The following is a 26,364-nucleotide window of genomic DNA, read 5'->3' on the forward strand; positions in this document are numbered from 1 at the left end:
ACTGGTTGCTAGGAGACAATTACCCAATTGCTAGGCTCTGTGCAACCCTTCCTGCCAGAGCGCTAGAGGACTGTCCACATATTTGTCCCAGAGCATTTTTGGCAGCATCTTTCCGCACCTTCTGCTGAAAGCCAGCTAATGACGAGTCTTGTAAACTTGGGCCTTTCATCCACCTGCCTGCATAATAAGCACAGCCCACATGCTCAGACTTGAACGCTAGGAACAGCTGCTGCGTTCCCTTCTCGCTCATTCGCTCGCTAACTTCCCAGACCTCCATCTCGGGCAACCAGCAAGGACCGGTGTTTGTGACTGAAACAGAAGTGGGGAACCAACAGGTTATACAACTCGGACAGAAGGTTCTTTACACCCACCAGGGAATTTGTCAGCATGGCCTAAGACTTTCCTGCCCTGGGACAGTAGGGAGGGAGGAGGTATCCTGTGGCCGATGAGGAGCGGTCTGGTGCTGAGCACCTGCTTCCTGAAGGCGAGAAGTACCCTTTCTCCCCCTGAAAGCAGGTACCTTGCTTCCCACTGGAAAACGGCTTCTCTCCTGTCTGTGCAGCGCTGCACTACTTTGCCTTTGTGGTTCCCAGGTACCCCAGCACCTGCTGGTGTCTATGCCCCGTGGCAGGTTTTCCACTGGTAGCTTTGTTTTTGTGAAAACAGCACTGTAGGCACCGCAGGGAAACTTGGCGGCCTCTCTTGGATGAAAAGAACATCAGGATTCCCTCCCTCCCTCCCCACTCCAGGTAAAGAAAAACCACTATATAATACACTAAACCATACCACCCTTGGCTTTTGCTGCTCCCCAGCCTTGGGCCCATCTTCTGCCTTGGTGCTTCGCACTACTCTTCTACGATGCTCTCCCTTGGGAGACAAGTCAGGCCTAAGGAACATAGGAAATCTGCTCCCCATCTGAGGATGCTCCACCCTGGACGCGATTCACCGGGAGCTGAGCCCGGGGAAATCCCCAGTGCACACGGCCGGCATCTGTGAGCTCCTGTTGGACACACTCAGCTCTTTGCCCACCACTCTCCTTCTGAGGCATCAAGAACCTTTCCTCTCTCACTCCTGGGTTCCACAGCTCCTTCTCCAGGTCTCGGGTTTACCAGAGCCTGCTTTGATCCCAGTTCCACCTTTTCTCTGTCCCTAGCTGTCTACCCAGATGCCCTTCTGAGGAGTGTGGCATACCACACACACTGGCCTTGGCCTCAGCGGGCATGCGCTCCATCCTGTGCTCGTCTCCCTTTATGAAATCTCCACTTGCTTTTCAGGAACCTGGCTCGAGCCTCTCCTCTCCCCGTCACTCCACCTTTCCTCGAAGCCCTACTTCTGAATCTACCTCATGTTCACGACTGGGAGTGAGCATTGCCCTCCACATCCTTTCCAGATGCCAAATTATATTCACGTAGCAAGCCCCATGCATCCAAAGGGTCTTATCTGCTTCTAAACCCTGCCCACCTGCTGAAAAAAATCCCTGAAAAATTATTATTATTTAAAAATAGCCGTGTGCGGGGACCTGACCTCCTCTAACTTTTCGAGGCGTTCTGTCTACTGCTCTGCTGTGCTGGATAATTTGTTGCAGCGGCCACACAGAACTCATAGCTGTGAGGATTCAATAAGGAAGTAACTAGGTGTAATTCAGGATCAGGGCCTGTTCTTCCATCTAGACAGCTCCCTTTTCAGCTGTCCACACACACCAGGGTATGAAGCCCTTAAATACCATACTTATTTCCCAGACTTATTTGGCCTACGGCCTCCTTTTCAGGAGGAAAACCCCCAAACCTTCTCAGCACCCCTTGGCAATTACAATCCCTTAGCCCAGGATAAAGTGTAGGTATTTGCTATTGCAGCAACACCCCCACCCCCACCCCGGCCGCCAGTCATTCTAGCACACCGCCCCCTGGGGGGGCAACTGGGAAATCCCTTCAACTTGGGACATGCAGTGATGGGCACGCAGACACACACCCATCCTGTGTTTTAGGAAGACAGGCAAACAGTCGAGCACTGAGATGTCTAATCGTATCCGAGCAATGACAGATGGCCCAGAGACCATGGGGATGGCAGTGTCTGGAGGGAACGGCTGTTACCTGCTGTCTTTGGTAGGCGGAGAATGTTCTTTCCAGGTCTTCCAGATCTAGAATTTTATAGACTTTCGTGTCATCGATTTCAGTCCATACTGTTCCTTCCAATTTGTTCTGCAAACATCAAGTTTTATAGTTGTACCAACAAAGAAGATATATGGTTCCCAAAAATGAAAATAAAATTGTTGCTGCCCGTCCCAAATGATCTGTTCTTCCAAATGCTCGAAGTGAGCTGGTTTGGGTAAACCATGAGTCACTGTCCCAGAAGCCGTGTCATGTAGGGATCTGAGCGGTGAGGCCCCTGACACGGATGGGAAGACAGAGTCATCCGATGACAAGGACTGTTCTCTACGGCAAGGAACACCATGAGCTGCCTGTGTGCGTGTGTGTGTGTGTGCGTGTGTGTGTGTGTGTCTGTGTGTGTGTGTTCTACTAGGGGAGAAGCTGAATATGCGACTCACCTCTGGCAGCTTAGCCCAGTTGAAGGATTTCAGGGCATTTGCGGGCTGAGGAACATTCTTCTTCTTCAGGGCCAGACCCAGAGGTGCCCCAGGAGGAGGGAGGATCCCCCCTAGAGGAGGGGGCCCTGGGGGAGGCGGCGGGCCCCCTGGAGGGGGCGGTGGTAGAGGAGGAAGCATTCCGCCTGGTAGAGGTGGAGGGGGTGGAGGAGGAAGGGCAGCCCCCGGCACGGATGAAGGAAAGGGTCCCCCTGGGGCTCCAGGCGAGGGTCCACCTGGGGTGGAAGCACAGACGGCCCTCTGCAGAGACAGAAACAGAACAGGAGGAGATTCTGAGAGGCTGTCACTTGGCCTCAAATGTGGGTTACTGAGAAATTCACTTCTGAAAACACGAGTTTCTGGGAAATGCTTCAGGTAAGTGGACCTTGGGGGGTCTTCATGGATGCTATGACATGACGCCCTTTGAATTGGGGGGGTCCAGCATTTATGTTCAAAGCAGCCACGGCTCTCTCACTGCCTTTTCTAGCAGTTTGGTGTGGACGAACCCAGGCCCTGTTGTAAGATGCTCACGTGATTTCTACTGCTCCCGTCAGAAGATCTGTGTGTCAAACGCTCACAGCAAATCCTCTCGGCTGCCTAACCTACAGTCACGAGTCCCGTAACCCTGGTGATCGACCACACGACACGTTTCAGATCCTGCTCCCCCACCCCATGAGCAGCTCTCTCACGGAGAATGAGGGCTTCAGGGCAGCCAGGTGTGGGCGGCTGCTGGCATGGGCAGGCCGTCTTGGGTGGGCCCTGGTGCTCACCCTGCTGAGCTCCTGGAGCTGGGCCGTGAGGTCGGCCACCTGCTGCTTGACCTGCTTGTGCTCCGTGGTCTCCTTTTCAAGCTTCTCTTTCATCTTGTTCAGGGTCTGCATCATCTCCTCCTTCTCCTGGGTCTTGGCATCACACTCCCGCTCCTTCTTCTCCAGCTTCTGCTGCAGCTCATTGTGCTCTGCACGCGGAGGGGAGACGGGGGGCAATTGGACATGAGAACCCTCAATGCCGAAGCACATTCTCAGACGAAGGAAATTGGACTGGGACGGCTGGGGGAGAGGGCGTGGTGGCTCCACACGAGGTGAATGCCATCCCCTTTCTCCAGGAAGGGGTTCGACTTTCTGGCTAAAAGATGATCATGCTTTGGGGGGCTAGGAACTGGGGGTAGGGGGGCGGTGCGGAAGTTTCGGGCAAATCGTTTACTAATTGCATTTTGGAAAGAGTTGAAGAGAGCCACAGTTTAAAACAGAAAAACAGACAGAAAATGAGGACTGGCTTGGGCAACTGCCTGCCCAGGAGCATGGTGCCCGTGTGTAATTTCATTCACAGTCCCGCCATAGACATGGTGGCCCCTTTCACGACACTAGGAGAAAAGGCCTATTGAGAGGACCTTGTTTCACACATTGAAAACGAGGGGCGAGAGAAGTCCAGCTCTTCCTTGCTGCGTTTGCTGGCTCCAGTGGGACTCACAGAAGGTCTGCGGAGCAGGATCCCTCGCTGCTAGGAAGAGCTGCTGCCAGACCCAGTGTTTGTCCCCAGTCATCTCCCCCATCCCGGCCCCACTCCCCAGGGTCACTGTATGGACTTGAAGCATTTTATGTCTCCAGCAAACAACTGTAAAGCTTGTGAGGAGAGGCTGCTATTGCGGTGTTCAGTAGCTGATTTGGGGTTTGGGGTTGTGCAGGGGGTACTGAGGATCGAGGTCAACGGGGTAAAAAATGAACCCTCACTGTCATTTGACCGGCATCCCTGGCCACTGCCCTCAGGGAACGGAGTTCCGATTCAACAGAGCGCATATTCACACTGCCAGTAAATATGTGCTTGCCGATTCCAGTCGGGACAGGGACAGGAAATGCCGAGCTTTGGAAAACAGAACGAGTGAAGTTTAAGCTGCAGATTTTTACTTCAAATACTTGGCCCCAATTCCTATTCTTTTTATATCAATAAACCCACTAGAGACATAGTCCGCTGGGGCAGAGCTATACAAACTGGTCTCCATTACTGAACTTGATCCCACATTTAAGCCCTTTCCTTCTCTGTCTCTTTCTGTTCCCCCTCAAAATCAGAGGGTGTCGAGAGGGGTTCAAACCGCTAAACACCTTGGATCTTATTTCCAACCTGGCTCTTGACTGAGATAGCTACCAACCCACTTTTGTTTACTCAGACTTCTTCAGAGGGACATCTAGAAACCACTTCACTATTTCCCATTTCATTTCGCTTTGACCCTTTTGAAAACAAAGACCTTGCCTTCTGTGGCCAGCATTAGCCTTTGGTAAATCTGGCTGTGCCTCAGAATCACCGGAGGAGTTCAGGTGTTTGGGGGACCCCCAGGTCCCATTCCCTACACCCCACTCCACAGGGCACGGCAGAACTTCTGAGTCTGTGGATGCAAATGCTGCTTGGAAGATTCTGTTGCACTGCCAAGTATGGTGACTTCCGGCCTAAAGAATTGGTCCCACAAGTAACATCCGTTTACCATGCACTTTCTGAGTTCTTGCTCAATAACTATTCACTGGACGGATGCACGGACCCCAGTGCTTATGTTCTAAGAATTAAGACTCAGCCTGCATGGCCGAGTGCTCACGCTCTGCCTGGAAACATACTGCCAAGAGATCCGCTCATCAGCAAGTTCCTCTTTGGTGTAACAACTCTTTGCCTAATTTTGAGCCGGTGCTTTGCCTGGAATTGGTTTGTGCGAAAGCCTGGGAAGACGTCCCTGATGTGGTAGCAATCTGAGTTCCCAGGAGGCACCCACAATCTAACAGGGCCTCCCACTTGACACTTGTCTGCTGCCGGTGGTGGCTCTGCGTTTCTGCTCAGTGGAAAAGGACAACTGGGGGGAGAGAAAAGGAAGTGCTTCAGCCCCCCCTTGGCACCTCTTTGCAGCCCACCGAACATGGGTGAGAACTGGTGGATTTCACTGGCTGTGTCTGCATAACTTGGACAAGGAAAAGGAAGTCAGTTAACCAGCATGGTCAGAGCACTGGGCTGAGGTCAAGTAGGTCCATTTTCATAAAGGGCCCAGCTTAACTTGCTGGTGTTTGGAAGGGAGAGGGAACGTTGTGTCCATTGCTGTGAGTGGCTGGGGCAGCAAAGGGCACATGGGCCCCATCTGCCATCTGATGCTGAGCAAGACCATCAGAGATAAGTGTGATCACTCTCCAATCGCTGACCAGCTAATGTTTCATAACACAAATATCTGCAAAGGTCAGTGATGTTTCCTCTCAATTTCTCTGTTTATAACTGGTGCCAAATGAAGGGCAGGTGGAGAGTCAGGCTGTTGAAAGGACACTTCCGGAGCTTCTCTTGTGGAGGATCACGAAGCTGCCTAGTCCCCAGGGCCCCAGATGGAGCTTACTAACACCCAGTGTGGTTTACAGAGCAGTGATGGCTCAGGGAGAGGCTTGGCGTGATTCGTAGTTAAGAGGATTTAAATGAATGAATATGGAATAACATGCTTTTCAAAAGACTGTGCGTGGTTATGACAAAAGGGTAAGTTTCTGGACATCGGCATGACAACCAGAATAGCTTGCTGTCAGAAAAGGCAGCACAGAATGTCCTGAAGACATCTTTAGAAAAACAAAGAAGAGAAACGCTGTTGGATGCACTAAAGTCAAGAAGAATCATTAATGCAAATTTCTGAAGCATGCAGAAAGCAGGACATGCGGGACCTCCCAAGGGGCAGGGCCCCAGTCTGCTCGGGGCCTCCTCGTTTACCTTTTCTCATTTTCTCTGCTTGATCTTTCCACTGCTTGACTTCGTTTTCATTAACCAACCTGTACGACAGTTAAAAGAGCAGTTACTACAAAGATCCAAAGGGCCCACGGTCAAGTGCAGAGCTCCCCTGGTTCTCCACAGAACCGAACTGTGCTGCGGGGAAGATCCTGAGCCAGCCTGATGGTAGTTTCAGTCCGGGGGTGACTTAGGGGTGTTGGGCACAGCTCAGGTTGGAACTCTAGAACGAGTCAGTTTCCCCAACTGCCCTTTTTAAATAGGGCAGACTGAAAGCCTTACATCTCACAGGCAGCCAAGGACGGAGAAACTTACATCCGTACAACATTCTTAATGTTAAAGTTTTCCAGCGGTGTGGAGTCGGGGTCTTGCCCTTTGTCGTTCTGGATAACTATTTGCTGTATAATTCTGTCGAGTAGCAGCCAGTACTGAACAGTGTTTCCACTTCTCTTATCTGAAAAAAGAAAGTGATGGTGGGAAAGGATGAAGACACTCAAAACAAGGACTCATCACTGGCTAGAGTGCTCGCCCTCCAGAGGCACAGAACCAGAGAGCGCCGTGCCGTGCCGGCACCCGGGCCTCCTGAGTTCTGACAACCCGCTCATCATTTAATTTACTGGGTGGAGGAGCCCTCTCTACCCCTTGCGAAATGTGTTGCAAGGCAAGTATTTCTTTTGGATATTGAAGTAAATCGATATGTTGAGATTTTCATAACAAGCCGTGTGCTGACATGCGAGGCGCTCTCACAGAACTCCGGCTTGGGATCCCTACTCTGCACCCAGTCTACTCAGCACTGTTCAGAAAACAGGGCTCTGTGGATGTTGCCCAAACTTCCAAGCACACACATGCAACCCGCCAGCGCACTCACAAGGCATTTGCAGGCAGTGGTGTAGGATGGACAGGAAGTGAGGGTAGGCTTCACTGTGCGTCAGCCGCTTCCGGGTCAGCTCAAACATCTGAGTCGCACTCTTTGTGTCGATGTGAACCTAGCTCATATGAAAGGAAATCTAGGTCAAACGTAACAAGTTTCTCCATCCCCGCAGGGTGAGCAAATCCAAGGCAAACAGAAACTAATCCTGACACTTAGGTAGCAGAACAGAGCTTTGATTCGGCTCTTGGGGTAACACTGGTCCATGACAACTCTGTACCACACATTTCAAGGGGATGGTAACCTCTCTGGGAGCCGAGGAGTCGAGTCAGAATACCTGTAAGCGTACGTACCAGTTCAAATCTTTTGGCAAACTCTAGTTCGTCTTCATTTCGGAGCATTTCAAAAAAGTCTAAGTGCCTAAAAGATCGTTAAAGAAAAGTTATTAAAGCTAGAACATGCTACAAAGACAGGCAGATAGGAATCTGGACATTTATACAAGGGGGCTTCAAAACATGTGTGTGTGTGGGGGGGGGTGGAACTAAAAGATGATGGAAGTTCTCCATGGCCTTTTTGAAGCCCCCTCATGCTAAAACTTTCCCTTGATTCTCAGTGATATCTCTAAAAGAAGTACAACAAGATTTTATTGTCTTCACTTAACTGTGCTTTTGGAGGGAAAAGGCCATCAAGGAAAGGAGATCACGAAAGAACATTTGAAAACCTCCCGTGCCTAGCACATACGATCTATTACTGCAATCAGGTCAATTCCGATTCATAGTGACTCTATCTAGCACAGAGTGGAATTGCTCCATAGGGTTTCCAAGACTGAAAATCTCTACCAGAGCAGACAGCCTCCTCTGTCTCCCAAGGCGCATCTGGTGACTTTGAGCGTATAGTTGGTAGCTCCACACTGACCCCCCTGTGCCACCAGGATTCCTCAGCATATGCTTGACATCTACTCAATTGATAAATGACTCTCGAGTGGAAACACAGTGAGGTCTCGATTCTATTCATGGCTCCCTTTATGGAAAAAAACAAAACAAAAACAAACAAGCCCATATGCCATATGACTGACTAGCCACTGAATTAAAAGATCATAAAAAAATTTATGCCATTTGTTTATTCATTCAAATATTGATTGAGCCTCTCCTATGTGTTCTACACACAAGGGACGAGGTAAGTTCTACGAAGACAAAGACAACAGAGCAAATGGAGTAGAGGATGCTGGGAAGTGAGGTGAGTGGCGTGCACACAATGTTTGGAAAAGGCCTCTTTGCTGGGAATAAGGGAAAGAGCCATTTGGATACGTCTGTGGGATCTTTTGGTGCGGAGGAAATAACGCATGCAAAGGCAAAGGCAAGGGTATGTTTGGCATGTTCACTGAATGCCAAGGACAAGAGCACGCCCCAGTATGCGACTGAGAGCGGGGAGTGGTAGATGGAGAGGTCTGGGAGGTAGTGGGACACTTTAGAAAATAGTAAAGTTATTATAAACAAGAGCAAATCAACAGAAGGATGAAAATATGCACGCCAAGTAATTCTACAGGATTTACAGCCAATTTCACAGCAATCATAATCTGCCTCATCCCTATTACTATCTTTTAAGGCTCAGAAAAATCGAGTCACTTGGCCAGGATACATAGCAAGTAAGAGCCAGGCGTAGGATGTGGATTAGACTTCATGCTAAAAGCCATGGCAAGTTCTCTACACAATGTCCTACTTCTTTTATCAAGGCTACGAAAACACTGAACTAACATTTTGGTGCAAGCTCCTAAGTTAACAGGACACAAGAAGGTCATGGGCTGGCATTTGGTGACGTGATGCACTACCCAACACAAAAAAACACGAGCAAAAAAAAACAAACAAACACACGAGCTTTCTTGGTCTGACTTACCTGTCTAATGTAGAGTTTTCATGTTCCCTTAATTTATCTATTATAGGTTGAATTCCTAACATCAGAAATTCATAACGAAGATGAAGTCTAAAGTCCAAACTTTCCTGAAAACAAAAGGAAGGCAAAATATACATTTGTGATTTTTAGGTTATTAAGCGCCACTTTGGAAAATTATTATGCACCAATGGATTTTATTTTTAATGGCAGTACAGAGGTGCTTACCACTCCGGCGCCTTGGCTTAGCACGGCATTGATGAAAGACATGATGGCGGTCTTGAGGCTCACTTCGTCTCGATAGCGCCCAGTGCTTTTATCCAGGTCATTCATTAACGTCTAACAAGCATAGCAGAACCATTACTAACTTGATACTCATTAATTTTTCTGTCCTTATAAATTCATTTTTAGACCCGTGTTTAGCCAGAATTACATTGATCCAGAGAAAGCCATTTAGTTTTTCCTAATGATTAGCCCTAAATGTAGCTATCATATATACATATGTACAAAGGATGGAAGGCTGTGCTTCATTAACTCTACTTGATTCGTATAGTTAAGTAACAACACAGTGACACCCTCCCTGTTTAAATTGACCCTACATCAACTAGGCCAACCTAGAATTTTTTTGTTTAAGAAAAAATACTCACTTAATGGAGTGGAAGGATGTGGGCTCTAAAATAGGAAGCAAGACAAAGGCCCAGACCAATCAGCTGTAGAAAATGTACATTCTACTCTTTGGGCCAGAACTGAAGAGGAAGGAAATGCTGAAAGTCATAGTGTGCGGGATCACAGCAGGGGCATCTCAGGCTTCTCGGGGTCAGAAAAGGCACTGGTAAGGCCGTTCGAGTGGAGAAATCCGAGGGCACACCCACCTGGAAGCGGGTCCTTTCGCTGGCATACTTCTGGTAGTGTAGCATGGCCTGCAGAACCTTCTTGTGGCCCCCGGGAACCAGGCACACGGCGCCCAAGATTTCCAGCACAGCCACCTTCGTTTTAATGTTCTCTGTGCTCAGGCTCTGAGCAATCACGTTAATACTCTCAGAATGAGCCAGCACATGAGCCCGGCCTTGGGAGTTGTTCATGAGGGCCTTTATGCAGCCGATTAGAGAGGTATGTATCCGGGACTCCGAGGTCTCGTAGTCCATGGTCTTCAGGAAGTTGAGAATGCACGACAGGCCATCCAAGTCGATGAATCTTGTTACAAACCTGTTGAGACATCAGATTGAAGTCCTTCTGGAGTTTTGAATGGAAAAATTGGGGGTCAGTCCCTGAAGAATCAAAAGGTTTTTGTTGTGAAGTTTTCTCAGTTCTCTGGCTCATTCTTGGCATACAATATTCATACATGGCCAGGAGAAAAAGCGCCATTTGACAGCAATACATCTCATCTGGTACCAAGAACTGATGGGGTCATGTAGTAACACTGTACTTTTGATGGGCCAGCAAGATTTTGCTAGTCTATATTTTATCATCACATCAAGGAAAGGCATCTTTATTTTCTATCACTTTACCCAGTCACTTGGCCCAGAAACAGCCACACTGGTTAAGCTAGTTGGCTTCCTGTATAGCACCTGTGCTAATGTACTGTACCTTTAAGCAGCCCAAGAAACCACCAGGAATCTTGAGGCATTAGTAGAAAAGGAAGGTGTGGGAGGTACACTGTCATAGCTGATTCATTGTTGCCACAAAGTCTGCTCCTTTTAAAAATAAAAATCTGGGCTCTGATTCACACATACACACACGCGCGCGCGCGCGGCACTCCCTTAAAGTGTACTATCCAATGGTTTTCAGTTCAGCCACTGATGTTTGCACCCATGATGGCCACACTTTCTCACTTGAGAACATTGTCATCACCAATTAACGACTTCCACCCTCTGCCTCCTTCCCCTTGGCAACACGGATTCATTTTTGGTCTCTGGACTGGCCTGCTCTGGGCATTTTGCATAACTGAATCAGACAGTAGGTGATCTTTCCTGACTGGCGTCTTAGGCAGCTCATCCGTGTTGTAGCACGCATGAGTCCTTCATTCCTTTCCCCAGCTGGGTGTACGGATCCATCACATTTGGTTTATCTGTCTGTCAGCTCTCGGGTATTTTTCACTTTGGGGCTAACAACTTGTGTACAAATATGTGTGTACACATGGTCATTTCTCTTGGGAATCTATGCATAAAATTCCTGCATCATAGGATAACTCTATGTTTAACAATGTAAGAAACAGCCCAGTTGGTGTTCCAAAGTGGCTGCAGCATTTTACATCTTGACCACCAATGAAGGAGGGCTTTGATTTCTAACATCTTCACCAACACATTACTGTCTTTTGAATTACAGTCATCTTACCAACCAGTATCTACATCTCTTCTTTCATGACATTAAATTTATTGAATGTTCAATGGTTAAACTATCTCACTCATGGCTCATTTGCATGTTTTAAGTTATAGACTTCCTAGACGATCTGGCTGTGGGAGGTACACTTCCCACCCCCAAGAGATAAAGTGTGCAAAGGGAAAGGGGGAGAGGGAGGAGAAGTGTGCAAAGGGAAAGGGGGTGAGAAGTGCACAAAGGGAAAGGGAAAGGGGAGGAGAAGTGTGCAAAGGGAAAGGGGAGCATGGAGGAGAGGGAGAGAAGGGAGACTCTCAGTCCGAGCTGTCCGGGAAAAGAAGTACCTCATGGGTTTTGTCCTGAGTGCCGTCTTCAGACTCTCTATGGTTTTACTTCTCTCTTCTTCCTCCTCCTTCTCTAGAGCCAGAAGAGATTTTCTCTATGGAGAGAAAACCCAAGTTACTTTCACAAATTCCAGATTTTTTGTTTGTTTTGGTAAAATTACAACAAACCTACAATATATATATATATATATGATACCTTTGATTCAAATAAGCAATTAAGACATCTGTGACTAAGACTGTAAGTCAAAATGTAGAGTAGCAGACGCCACGAAGCCCACAAACCCATTGTCAATTTTAAAGCAAAGCTTTAAGGAAACCCTTAGAAGTCTGCATGAGCAGAGACGCTACCCACATGTCTGTCTAAGTGGGCTACACCTGCACTCAGGGGCAGTGGTTCAGCGATTAGCGCGGGAGTTGAAAACACCATCCTGTTGGTGGCAGTGGATAGCAATATAAGACAGAGGAGCAGGCGGCACCTTGTCCCTCTCTCCCCACCCTTTAGCTCAAAGTGTGACCTGGACCAAGAGGTTTGTTACATGGAATTATTTTTTTAAGGGGAATCATTAAACTGGACCTGATGTGAAGGTGAAATCTAGAAATGAGGTGGAAGTCAGGAGGTGTGTGCGCGCATGCACCTGAACATACATGTATGTGAGTCTGTGGGCATCATCTCACCCAAGGATCTGCCAGAGCAGTGCCTCTCGAGTGTGCATGCGGACAGAATGGCAGGAGCACCCTGTTACAGGGCAGGTTCTGACGCGGCGTGTCTGGTGTGCAGACTGAGAGACTGCATTTTGGACACATTTCCAGGCCAAGTGGATGCTGTAGGTCTTACAAGCTTCCCTTTGAAGAGCCAGGCTCCTCGTAAGCAAATCTAATGTGATAGATTAATCTAAGAGCACAAGGTATTTAATAAAAGCATAAAGACCAGTAAGGTTTAGATCGACCACACCCACTGCTTGAGTCAATTTCAACTCACAGTGGCACCTCTATGGAGTTTCCAAAATGACCCATCTTACTGAAGCAGGCAGCCCCATCTTTCCCACGGAGAGGTTGGTTGGCTTGATCTGCCGACCTTGTGGATAGCAGCCCAACAGCACCACTGGGGCTCCTCAGCAAGGCTAAGAGATGTGTTCTACTCCCCTTCCTGCCATGATAATCTCTACATTAAAACTCTCCTCTGTCTATGCTCTCAGGAGCCTCCACACAAGAGCTACTAGATCCTCCCTTTCAGCGTACTCTCATCACATGCTTCTCGACTTTCAATCTTATTACCTGTGAAGGAATCAGATAAAAGATTTGGCTGGGAAACAGGTTGGGACGAATCTACTTTAAAAGATTCTTTTTAGGTTCTTTCTTATTATCTTTAATCAACAGTATCAGTATTACAACTAAGCTCGGAATGTGACTTTACTGCGAGGAGGAGGGTAGAACCCAAAGCAAACCAACCCATCAGTATCATCTATGACAACTGACATGAAAATCAGTGGGCTCTTTGTTCAACGTGTTATTGTCTCTGCTAACGCTGTCTTGTTGCTGGTGATGGGTCTGGACAGCTGTCACCCGAGGATGGTGGTGGAAGAAGCTGTGTGCAGAAATAGCCAGTCAATTCCACCAGGGCTGCGTGAGACCCATCCACTGGGAAACCCAGCAGAGTAGATCTAATCTCCAGTGGCATCGCTGAACTAGTTTAGAATCTCAAATAATCACTCTGAAGCTGCAATTCACAACCAAATCTTTGATGAATATCATCACTTGTTCCTAGGCTTAATTACACAAACCTAGCCAAAATTTAAGGACACCCTAGTGGCACAGAGATATAAGCACTCAACTGATCACTGAAGGGCTGGTGGTTTCAACACAGCAGCTGTTCTCGCCACTGGAGAAAGGCGTGGCTGTCTGCTTCTGGAAAGGTTATACCCTCGGAACCCCGATGGGGGAGGTCTATTGTCTTGAGAGACGGCTACGAGAAGCTGATGGAAAAACTCTATGATCTTTTAATGTGTTTCCCTCACCAACTTGTCGAAGGCCGCTCGTGTCAGGTCACTAAGGGTCGGAATCAATCCAGTGGTTTTCAATTTGTAACCAAATCCTTAGAACGGCATGTGTTTCTAATGGTGGGTCACTAACAGCTATAAGGACACCTACATTTATTCTCTACACAATCTTGACGAGGATGGACTGCCCGAATAAAGGCAGTCTACATTAAGCCTCTCCCTAGCAGAGTTGAGAGATTTATGAAATGTCAAAGAAAATTATATTACAATTTCCTTTCCTAATATTAGAATGGAACATTATCTTTCTCGGAAAACAGAAGCGACTATAACCTTTTTTTCGGGTATGTGATTCACAATTAGATCTGGATCTAAGATTGAATTTTTTTTTATATATTAAGAAAAAAAAGAAAAGAAAATCAAGGCTAGATGGGTCAACCTGACATCCTAAGATGACTTCAAAATAATGTACATGAACTCTCAAGTTTTCAAGCTTCAGTTTTAGCAGAAAGGCTTAGCTTGCACTGCTTAGCAATAAGGGGCCATGCTTGCATTTCTTATGACTCACCATGCAAGATACCTAGTGTGCACCTTGGCACAGAGGGTCAGAGAAAAGGGTGAAGCCCCGCAGTGAGACAGACTGATGGACGCAGCAGCTTCAACAGTCGGCTGAAACGCAGTGAGTGAGAATGGTGCAGGGCTGAGCAGGGGTGCCGTGGCACAAGGAGTTGCCTGGGGCTGGAGGGACTCCCGCAATGGCCCCGACTAACTGCCACCACCCTGGCTTTTGGTGCTCTCGGCCCTGATGAAGGAGTCTCTGGGAAGTACAAGGGGCCACTCACTAAGAGCCTGGAGGTTCCAGACCACTCAAAGTTCCCCCTAGAAGACAGGCCTGGAGATCTGCTGTGGAAACATCAGAAAACCTTCTGGGGCAGCGTGAAGCCCAGGACCCACATACAGCCACTGTGAGTTGAGATGGAATTTGATGGAAATGGACTTTGCACTTACACAAGCAGTGGGCAAACAACAGAGCGCACTCGGCCAGGGGCCATCCGGTCAAAGATGTAGGAGAACACGAGGGCACATGGGGCCATGCCCAGAGCAGGCACATGGATCGGCCCAGGTTGGACTCTGGAACCAAGTGCCTGCTTTAAACATGGCCTTGTGGAGGGAGAAATAAGCGGGAGCACAAAGTACACGGACGTTCCCGTCACATCCAAAGCAAGCCCAGGTCCTTCTCAAGCCTGCTAGATGGCACTCTTTTATTAGACCATTTTTTCACTCTCTAAAAGCCCACAGATCACTCGGGGCCCCTTAAAGAACAAAGTGTTCTTGTTATGAGGCTTACATAAAGTAACTGAACTTGTTCCACAAATGGCTTGCTGCGGTTCCCAACCAGGATCGTTTACCGCACTCCTGAGGCTGTAAGGAAAACACATGGTTGCCCAAACCTCAGAACCTTGGTGGACCTGGGGGAGGGGGGGTGTTACCGGGCACCTTTTACAAGGCATCGGGTTTTAACAACGGTGTTAGTAATAGCATACGGAAAGGGGATGATTGGAGGTGGGGGAACCAGAATTTAAACCTACCAACAGACTGTACCCTTGGGCGAGGTTCCTTTTGCGGCTCAGATTCCTGATCTATATAAATGGCACAACACCCACCTTGGTGGGTAAAGTGGAGAGGGGCATCAAAAAAAGAGGAAGACCCTTGCTGAGATGGGGCTCAAACGCAATACCGTATGTAATCGACTAGATGCCGACCTGAATAGCAGCTGAGGCACCTAATTTTACCATAAAAACAACATTAAAAACGTGCTGAAAAACTTTGGCTTCTACCTGAGTCTATGCGGTAACCATGGTGCGGGTGGCACAGAGCCGGGCATTACTGCCTTCAGTGGTACACAGGGTCCCTGTGACTTGATGGCATCTAACAACAACAGCAGAGCACTGGCTGCTGGAAAGGGTTAAAACCCACCTGGAAAGGGCCTGCTATTCGGCTGTCACATGATGGGTGACAACCCTGTGGACAACGGATGGTGGCCCTTCAACAACTCTCCTAGGGCCTGGGATTCATAAGAACTGTATGCTTGTTCTTCCAGGCCCTGGGGCCCAATGTCTTGCAGTATTGTGTTGCTTTACAGTATTGTTTTCTCTAGAGGGATTAACCAGAACCATAGGAGGAGGAGGAGGAGAAGCCCTGGGGACCCTGTGGGTTATGCATGGGGATTTTAACAAGGTTGGTGGTTCAAACCCACAAGGAATTCCAAGGGAGAAAGCGAAGGCTGCCTGCTCCCTTAAGAGATTTCGTGTCTTGGAAACCCTATACACATAGGGTCACCAAGAGGTGCACAGGGGCCCTGGTGGCATGGTGGGCATGTGTTGGGCTGAGATCTGCAAGGTCTGCAGCTCAGAAACACCAGCTGCTCTGAAACTCACAGGCAGTTATACCCTGTCTTATAGGGTCACTATGAGGCAGAATTGGCTAGATGGCAGTGACCTCACAGAGAAGTCCGTGTGGGCTAGTGGGTGATGCACTGGGTGCTAACCATGAGGTCAGGAGTTTGAACCCACTTGACACTCCATGGGAGAAAGATGAAGAAAGTTATCAGCTCAGAAACCCCAAGGGCAGTTCGCCTCTGTGCTGAGGGCCTTTAAGAGTCGCCACTGACTCAATGGCAGTAGGCAGGCAGCAGCAGGAAGGGGAAGTGGCAGCAAATACGGCTGGAAGGGCAGAAATGGCATCACAGTGCTTCCGGTCTGGTCAGGCCTCCTCAAGGGCTGTCGGAGTTTGGAGGCCACGTCAGTTCATGGGCTGCTAATGCCTTTAGACGATGCAGACACAATCTGGAGCTTTAGAAAACCGTGCTAGGTGTTTAAAAAGTAAAGCAGACTCAAGTCACTGACAAGGCAGTCGCCAGGAGATGCTCTTAGGGAAGGACTTTGGATTAAGACCGAGCTGCAGACAAGGAAAGAAGCCAACGAAGTATTGCTCAGGGAAAGCTGGACGATGGCAAAGGACGTGCGCGCCATGTATCGGCACGTCACAGACGCCCCAGCACGGCACTAAGCCAGGGCCACTCCAGACAAGGCCAGAAGGGCAGGTCCCTCATGGACAAATGCATCTAACTGTCCTCAAATGTAAAAATCCACAGTGCTTTGTTCTCCACTGATAGGAGGGAATTCACTAACCAAAGAAGTAACTTCTCTTGTTAGACATCAGACAATGCTGACTTAATTAGAAGGAAAGACAGACAGCCTGGCAGTTATTTTTTCTTTTTCTTTTTTAAACCCTTAACAGCCAACAGCAAGAATTCAGAAAACAGCCTTCAGTGCAGGCGGTGTAACCAGCTTTAAAATGATGAGTGGTTAGGTGATGCACAGAGAATTCCTGACGGTCGACCCAAATCTCATCTTCTGTTAGCATCGTCCTACACATGCCGAGCTCGCCCTTTTCTCGCCTTTGGCTTTGTGCAGACTGCCTTGCAGGAGGATTTGATGAGTGCGCTCTGTTCCTTACTGATCTGCTTTTTAGCCGAGAAGCCCTCAGGGCAAACACGCCGTTGCTTTGAGAATTTATACAGCCCTGTTCACATTCACCAGGCTGTTTATTATTCATTGTAGGAAAGCAGGAGGTGTATTTTCAGAGAAAATGCTAGAAAAGAGGAAGTGACTAAACTTCAAGGTCCCTGAAGTTTCACAAAAATAGGAATGGCTCACATACTCTAGTCAGGTTTTAGCTTTGCAGCAGCAGCAAAATCCTGGACCATCTGAAGTGTTTGCTTTTAAGTGAGAAGCACACCATCCTCCACGAGGACTTCGGGGAAGGCAGGGAATAAAGAGAGAGAAGGGCATGATGGATGCTGTCATCCACCTGGATATTTATTTTATGCTCAGAGGTGACCATTAAAACCATGAGTGTTACCTGTTGAGGCAAAGTCTGTACCCCAGTGTGGGCTGCCTCCAATTCTTATCAGCCATAATATCACATAAAGCCACTACAGCTTAACGGCTGGTGATCTGTTTTCTATCTCATCCTTTAGCTGTGATCAATAGGTGCCTGTTATCAAGTTGCTTTCAATATAGACCATGTTATCAGAATTCATACAGTTTAGACACTGAGAATGTATTTTACTCAATTAATGAACCCAAAATCCTGTTGTCCAATCCCCTTACAGAAGGATCACAAGGAAGAGACAAGTCAGTCAGGGTGCAGTGTGGCACCAATGACCGTACAACTTTCCTCTACTTCTCTAATGCTTCCTAACATCCACTATCATGATCCCAGTTCTACCTTACAAATCCGGCTAGACCAGAGAATGTACTCTGGTACAGATAGGAACTGGAAACACAGGGAATCCAGGACACACAAACCCCTCAGGACCAATGATGAGAGTAGCCATACCAGGACGGTGAGGGGAAGGTAGGGACAGAGAGGAGGAACTGATCACAATGATCTACCTATAGCCCCCTCCCATGGGGATGGACAACAGAAAAGTGGGTGAAGGGAGACATCAATCAGTGTAAGACACGAAAATATAATAATTGATAAATTATCAGGGGTTTATGAGGGAGGGAGGTGGGAAGGGAGGGGGGACAAAAGGAGAAGTTGATACCAAGAGCTGAAGTAGAAAGCAAATGTTTTGAAAAGGATGATGCCAACAAATGTACAAATGTGCTTGACACAGTGGATGTGTGTATGGATTGTGATAAGTTGTACGAGACCCCCCAAAATGATTTTTTAAAAAAGGAATAGAAATACCATATGCAAAAACAAATCCGAATGGCCAATGTTTCCAAAGGACACCTCAGAGTCATTATTTTTAATGATCAGTCCTTTTCATTAAACCAGCCACTCCATGAACACCTTGTTATGGAATGTATAAAAGAGCGCCTTATTGCTACTGTCAGGTGTCATCGAGTCGATGCTGCCTGATAGGGGCCCCATGTATGACAGAATGAAATGCTGCCTGGTCCTGTGCTGCCCTTGTGGTAGTTACATAATCTGGTGTCAATTTGAAAGGATTACAAGTGAAGGGGTGGAGTCTGGCCTGTCACTCAAGATATAACCAATGAGGCTTCTGTGTTGGCCTGGCCTATTCCTGAGAACTATGAGAACTCCTGGATTTCCTCCTTGGAGTCAGGAGACTCTCTCTCTGCTGCTCACTCCTGAGAGACGTTCTACTGACAAGACACATGGTGCTATGCCCTGGGAGCTGGAGAAGCCGCATTGACCTACCCTGAGACAACCAGACCTCTGGAGCTGGAGAAGACATGTAGAGACCCCTGCTAGTACTGAGATGCTTATGCCACTGGATCTACCAGACCTCCAATCCACTGGCCTGCGACCCTCCTGCATCCGGCATCATTGCTCGTATTTTGTGAGTCTGAAGAGGCCTGTAGGACCACTGTAGTGTCCAGCAAAAGCAAGAACCAGGAACTGGCAAGTCCCCAGGCAAGAGGAGAATGCGGGGGGAGATGGTGCTGGAACAGTTGAATTACACTACATCGACATGGTATTAACTTTTGGAATAGTGCTGCCAGGCCAGAGCGCCAAATGATCGGCAGGCAAGAGCAACTGCAAGTTGAAAGTTGAACACAGGCCAGATTTAAGATTACATTTCCTTTTATAACATTAAACTCACTTATATTTTAGTGTGTGCTGATTTTATTTAAGACATACTGGAAAAAGCATTTGCCAAGGACCACTTCTGCCCTCTGTCTTCCTCCTGTGCTGGGAGCTGCAAATCACGTTTGGAAAGGCAATGCCACTTGGTTGTTCTTACGCAAAACAAGTTTATTGGGCAACTGTGTGTTCTGCACTAGACTAGTATCTTAAACTGTGTGTCAAGGAACATAAGGTATACCTACAGCAGCCATGGAGTTCAGCTGATCGATGTAGAATTCAGGCCAACTTGTAGCTCCCTTGTTTTCTTCTTGGTCCTAAAAGGAAAAGAAATGAGTTATATACCACGAGATAGACAAATACAACGAGCGCAAACACAGCTGACTTCCAGAGCATCTCAACAATGGCCTACAAAAACCACCAGAAGACCCTGTGATCAGAGAAACTTGTTGTGAACTGCTGGCTGTAAGGCATCAGGCTGTCCATTTGACTAGAGTGGTCTTTCTGATCCAGGTTCTTGGGGCATGTTTAAGAGGTAAGGTAGGTGTGACAAAGGAGCTAATTTCTGGTCATGGGCCAAAGGCAGTTTAAATGGGAACTCGCCACACCATGTTGTAAAGGTAGTGAAACGACAACACATTAGTCCTACACCCAGCTTTTATACCGTGAACGTTCGCGAGTTTAGATATAAAACACAGTGAGCTGAAGAGGAAAATAACTGAACCTAAGGAATTTGGGGACTGATTCCTAACCCGCACCAGCCAGTTTTACATCTTCCAAACCAGGGGTAGCTGGAACTAGACTCAGCGCCCGAGGCTTCTGTGGATGGAAGGCTGTGTTGGCCTGGTGGATGGAAGGCTATGTTGGCCTGAACCACACCTCGAAATCCAAGGAGGCAGCTGTAGCCTCTGCTCCCGGGGGACTTATACACACGCTTGCAAGCCTATGTGGCTACAAGCCATGGGGAAGACCCAGACAGACTGGAGGTGACTCGCTCGGAAAGGAAAATGTGGCTATTCTCTAGCTTCACACTTAGAAGGCAATGGAGATGCCACCACCATCACCCCCACCCCCACTCCCAGGAAGAAGGTGCTACCTCACAAGGAAGTACTTGCTACTCTTTTGTTTTAACACATCATTTAGGAGGTGGAAACACAGCAAAGAACTCTGCTTATTGGTGTCAGAATTCTAGTCCCTAGCACTGTGGTTTGAGACTGGGCTTTTCACTTCAGTCTCAGATTTCACCTCAAACTCCCCCCAAAACAATACTCTCTTCAAGCAAGGCTCACCAGGTAGATCTACTAGGATGGGATAATGGAGGCATGACTTTAAGATTATTATTTTTCAGTAGTCACAAACAGGGCACCGAGTACCTGCTGCCGACAAAGGAGCGAGTGCCCTATAAGCTGGGTGACTGATCTGAACTTGGACCACGGCAGGAATTTCATCTGGAGACCGAACGAGCCAGATGTTGGGGACAAAGTGGTGGCTCTGAAGTTAGACTAGGTTACACTTCCTTGGCTTTAAACAAGTTTAGGAAATGTGATGAGTTTTAGAACAGCCTTTAATGATAGTTTAGCAAGTTAATAGTTAGAACAGTAGTGTAAATGCTGAACTGTTCTCTCCTCTGAAAATGGGGTGCAAAATCTCACTGTTACCATTGCATTGAACCAAGCCAAAACCCACCGTGATGTTCAATGGTATTTGAACCTATAAAACAGAAATATGGGTGTCAGATATTTCTAGTTCTTAAATAAGGGCAAATTTCCAAAGCTAAAACAAAATCAGGGCCCCTGCCTGTAGCCCCATGAGTGCCTCCTCTAAGCTTAATTGTCATGGTTACAGAACAGAGATCATTTTAGAGGCTGAAGATCAATATGTAAAGAAACATCTTAGCACTTTGGAAAAGTCGTGATAATGTCAACAGAGTAAGGCTGAGCCTAGTTCCTGGAGTAAAAATAAGGGAGAGTGGTGCGTGCTTCAGTGCTAAGAAGATCAAACGAGCGACGGTATGTGAAAGCAGCGTGTAGATGTAATAACGACTCTCACTGCACTTGGTGGGGAGTTGATCCTCAGAGTTCTCCACTTGGCAATGCAGCCCTGGGCTCCCTGTGCCACGCCCAGCCTTCTACAGGGATGTGGGTGGTAGCCAAGTGGGACACACATCCCTGACGCAGTTCTCCCCTCCTCCGGGCGGCTGTGAGTCTGTAGTTCTGCAAAGGCAGAGGCCAGCGGAAATGAATGCAATTGGCCTCTGGGGATCCCATAAAGAGCACTGAAAGCTGAGACACGCGGAAGGGCTGGTGTGTGGGTGTGCGGGTGGGGCTCTCCCTAAAAGTCCAGGAAAGAAACTGCTGGCAGAAGTCTAGCACGTACAGCCTTCTATAACATGTCTTACTCTTTGCGCACCCATCTCATTCTATTTATTTGGAATTAGAAAACAGATGGAAAATATAGAAGGTTCTATCAATGCTATTACCGCAGTGGTAACGGAAGCAGCAGACTCTTTCACATCCTACTCCGAGCACCGCATCCTTCATTTACTCTATCCCGTGAGTTGGCTGCGTGGGTTAGAGTGGACTCAAACACCACCACCCATGGGGTCGGGGTGCTCTACCCATTTTATGAAGGAGGTCACGGGCCTGGAGGCTAGGTGAGCCACCAGCGGTAATTACTGCTACAATGTCCAAGGCAGTGGGAGAGCCCTGGGCACCCTCTTTCCTAAGCAATATACATTTAGTGCAAAACTGGCTTTTACTCTTAACTACCTCATATCACAGAATTCAAACACGGCTAGGGCCAAACATGAGTTCATTTTCCCTAAGCCTCATGCTATTTTTGCTATAAACAACATCGCTGATAATTATTCCAAGCAAGAATACTGGCTCCATTTTATTCCTTTATATATATATTTAAATACAGATGGTTGGTACCTAGAGAAAGCTATCCTGTTGATATATAAATTCTAACATTCACATTAAACACTTTTTAATTCTACACACACAATGGAACATTCCTATTAAAGTCTATTTTTTTCTTGAAAATGCTATAGCTTTAAATTTATATACCTATTTGCTGAAGGTTTTGGTTTTATTGAACTGGAATTGTTTGAGCAATTTTGAATATGTCTGCATTTCAGTTTTCTCATCTCCAATATTTGTTTTTAAAATCTCTACATACGTTTTAAGCGTCTAAAATCCACTGCCATCCAGACTCCTAGTAAGCCCAGGAAGTAGAGCCGAACTGCCCGATAGGGTTTCCCAGGCTGTAAATCCCAGGGGAAGCAGACTGCCTCATATTTCTCTTGTGGAGTGGTTACTAGGTTTGAATAATAACCCTCCTCTTTACTCACTACACGTCCAGGGCTCCTTCTTAAGATTCCATATAGCTCTTGAAGGAAGATGTTGTAGAAAACACATCTACTATCCTAACTTGATGTCCCGAAGTCAAACATCAGTCCTCAAAAGGATAGTAGAAAATTCCATCCTCTTTTAATTCCATTTTTCGATAGCCTTTTAGGAAGAAGCCCTGATGGCACTGTGGGTTAGATGCTGGGCTGCTAACGACAAGGTTGGCAGTTCAAAGCTCCATCTCAAGATCAGGTTTACAGTAGTCTTGGGGATCCTTGCTGGGGTGGGGTCACTTGAGGTCAGAATCGATTGTAGTAGGCTTTGGGTATAAACTTTTGGAGGTTCCATGCATTATTTAATGTATGCTGTTCAGACAGTCAATTTTCCATGGTGCTTTGCTTGCATGGTAGTTGAAGGAATGCCCCGTTATTTTTTTTAATTTTGCTAATACAACACTTCTTTTTCCTTTGTGGGATAAATAAACATCGCTGTCAATAGATACAGACAAGAAAAACACCTGCTAGTAAAGGGAACAGGTAGAGAAGGGGAAAGAGACTTTAAAGGGCAATGACAACTTTATGGTTAGTAGTTAAGCCAGGCTTTAATCAGATAAGTCACAGGGTGTGTGCTTAACGGGGCACAATTGCTGAGTGCCAGGCAGCTAAGCCAAAGGTCCGTGGTCGAACCCATCAGCCATTCTGAGGAAGAAATATGTGGCCACCGGTGTCCATGAAGATTACAGTTTTGAAAACCCCTGGGGTGGTTCTACTCTCTTATTAGGGTCACCATGTGTCAAAGTGCATAACAACCCCAGTGTCTGCTCAGTGACTGTGAAAGGCTTCGAATGATCTTCCCCTGCCTGCTTTAAATCACAGCACTATTTATTTTCTTCACATTCCACTGCCCGTAAGACTGCTTCTTAGATTGCAGTCTGTCTGGAGCAAACAGCCCTGGTTCCATCACCAATTCCATGCTGAATGTGCTCTGTGTCTTCCGTCACCACATGAGTACATGCACCAGCTATGTGGCTGATAGGCAGGCAGGTGAAGTAACGTTGTAATTCAGTTTGAGTGTCCTTATCTGTGAAATTGATGGCTACCTCATGGTTCCTGGGAGAATTTAGTACTTTCCAACCTCCAGGGACTGTAAATTGAAGCAGGAACACTGGTGGTGTAGGGGTTATGTATTGGGCTGTGATCCGCATGGTTGGCAGTTGAAAACCACCAGCAGTTCCTTGGGAGAAAGGCTGGGTTTTCGACTCCCATAATCAGCTCCAGCCTTGGAGACCCACAGGGGTTGCCATGAGTCAGCAGTGGTTCTCAGGAAGCCCACAGGGGCTCACTGAGTTAGTATTGGCTCTATGGCAGTGAATTTGTTTTTTTTTTCTTGATAGAGAGGAGCACCCACTGTCGGGGCAAATTTGGCAATCATTGTTCGGATTTAAGGTGGACATAGTCTTTGGTTCTCTAAGTCTTACTTAGAGATTCTTAAGTTTACTGTACATCTATGGGAATTGAGCCCATAATTAGATGCTCCCATCTGCACAAATATGTATTACAAAGATAATTAATTGAAGCATGGCTTTTATAAGTAGATAATGAAAAAGAAAACAAAAGATGTAGTGAGGGAAATGATTGAGTAAATTTATCATAGTAAAAGAATGGAGTAGAGCTATTTAAGATGATATATTTAGAAAAGCTGCAATTTAAACTTGTGTTTTTATTGACTAAGGAAAGGTATTCAACTGTGTGGATCATACAAACTATGTAGCCACAGAAGAATGGGAATTCCAGAATAATTTATTGTGTTCATGTGGGACACATGGACCAAAAGGCAGTTATTTGAACACAACAAAAGAATACTGCAGTCTTAATTGGGCATCCCCTCACAGAAGGGTCACAAGGAAGAGACTAGCCAGTCAGGGTGCAGTATAACAGTGATGAAACATACAACTTTCCTCTAGTTCTTTAATGCCTCCACCCTCCCCACTATCACGACCCCAATTCTACCTTACAAATCCAGCTAGACCAAAGCATGTACACTGATACAGATAAGAGCCTGCAACACAGGGAATCCAGGACAGAAAACCCCTCAGGGAAATTAATGAGAGTAGCGATACCAGGAGGGCAGGGGGAAGTGAGGGGAGAAAGGGGGAACCGATCACAATGATCAACATATAACCTCCCCACCCAGGGGAACGAACAACAGAAAAGAGGGTGGTGGGTGTAAGACATGAAAAAAAATAAAGTATCAAGAGTTCAGGAGGGAAAAGGTGTGGGGGAGGGGGGAAATGAGGAGCCGATACCATGGGCTCAAGCAGAAAGAAAATGTTTTTAAAATGATGGCGGCAACATATGTACTTGTATTTCTTGACACAATGGATGTATATGTGGATTGTGATAAGGGCTGTAAGAGCCCCCAATAAAATGATTTTAAAAAGAGTATTGCAGTCTTTAATGTAGATTACAACTCAATGTAAAGAAAATCAGAATCTTCACAAATGGACCAATAGGTAACATCATGATAAATGGAGAAAAGATTGAAGTCGTCAATGACTTCATCTTACTTGGATCCACAATCAATGAATGCTCATGGAAGGAGCAGTCAAGAAATAAAAGTACACATTGTAGCGGAAAACTCTACTGCACAAGATCTCTTTAAAGGGTTGAAGAGCAAGGGTGCTACTTTGAGGACTAAGGTGTGCTTGACTCAAGCCATGCCATTTTTCAATATCCTTACACGCACATGCAAGTTGGACACGGAATATGGAAGATCAACGAAGAATCCATACATTGGAGTTATGGTGCTGATGAAGTACAATGAGAGTACCATGGGCTGCCAGGAGAATAAACAAATCTGTCTTGCAAGAAGTACAGGTTCACTCTCCTTAGAGGCAAGAATGGCAGGACTTCATCACATGTTATCAAGAGAGACCAGTTCTTGGAAAATGGGCATGATGCTTGGAAAAGCAGAAGAACATTGACAAAGAGGAAGACAAGATGGATTGTCAGAGTAGCTGCAACAATGGACTCAAACTTAACAATGGCACAGGACAGGGCAGTGTTTCGCTCTGTTGCACAGAGGGTTGCTAACAGTGACTACTGACTCAACATTGGATAACATTAAAAACAACAACAACAACACATTTATAAAATGCCAACTATACTAAAATAATTTCCAAAGAGTATCATTAGTTCTCATCTATTGGAAAAATAATGTATGTCCATTTTATATAAATCTATGCAAACATTTGTGAAAATATATACAATAAAACTTAACAATGGCTACCTCTCCATTAACAAACAAACCCTCAACAAAAAACCCTCAACACAAACTCACTGCCATCAAGTTGATTCTGACTTATAGTGACCCAACAGGACAGGGTAGAACTGTAGCCGTGGATTTGAGACTGTAACTCTTTATGGAAGTAGGAAGCCTCATATTTCTCAAGAGCAGCTCGTGGTTTAGAACTGCTGACCTTGTGATTAGCAGCCCAACACATAAATAACCACTACATCAAAGGCAGTATTTTACTTACAAACTTCTGTATAATTAAATTTTTCGTTTTGTCAAGAGCATGCATTATTTCTACAATTAAACTAGGAGTAATTTCTGAAGCATTACCTGCCCTGCTAAGACAAGCACTTGTCCTTTTCTGTCGCTCGGT

The 26,364-nt window shown here is 46.7% G+C and overlaps 1 protein-coding gene across 4 annotated transcripts in view; it reads right to left on the minus strand.

The window, feature by feature from the left end:
• The window catches only part of DAAM1 (dishevelled associated activator of morphogenesis 1), a 194,336-nt gene that overhangs the window by 43,551 nt on the left and 124,421 nt on the right, over positions 1–26,364 (minus strand). For all 4 annotated transcript variants that reach the window (XM_075531931.1, XM_075531933.1, XM_075531932.1 and 1 more), the window contains 12 exons: positions 19,593–19,664; positions 11,729–11,823; positions 9,941–10,274; positions 9,297–9,407; positions 9,075–9,178; positions 7,535–7,601; positions 7,182–7,299; positions 6,629–6,767; positions 6,299–6,357; positions 3,352–3,539; positions 2,546–2,842; positions 2,091–2,198 (listed from right to left, as the gene is read on the minus strand). In XM_075531931.1, coding sequence (XP_075388046.1) covers positions 2,091–2,198; positions 2,546–2,842; positions 3,352–3,539; positions 6,299–6,357; positions 6,629–6,767; positions 7,182–7,299; positions 7,535–7,601; positions 9,075–9,178; positions 9,297–9,407; positions 9,941–10,274; positions 11,729–11,823; positions 19,593–19,664 — 1,692 coding nt within the window. The remainder of the gene's footprint in view (positions 1–2,090; positions 2,199–2,545; positions 2,843–3,351; positions 3,540–6,298; positions 6,358–6,628; positions 6,768–7,181; positions 7,300–7,534; positions 7,602–9,074; positions 9,179–9,296; positions 9,408–9,940; positions 10,275–11,728; positions 11,824–19,592; positions 19,665–26,364) is intronic.

The sequence above is a fragment of the Tenrec ecaudatus genome, chromosome 14 (assembly GCF_050624435.1).
Source record: "Tenrec ecaudatus isolate mTenEca1 chromosome 14, mTenEca1.hap1, whole genome shotgun sequence".
Lineage (NCBI taxonomy): Eukaryota > Metazoa > Chordata > Mammalia > Afrosoricida > Tenrecidae > Tenrec > Tenrec ecaudatus.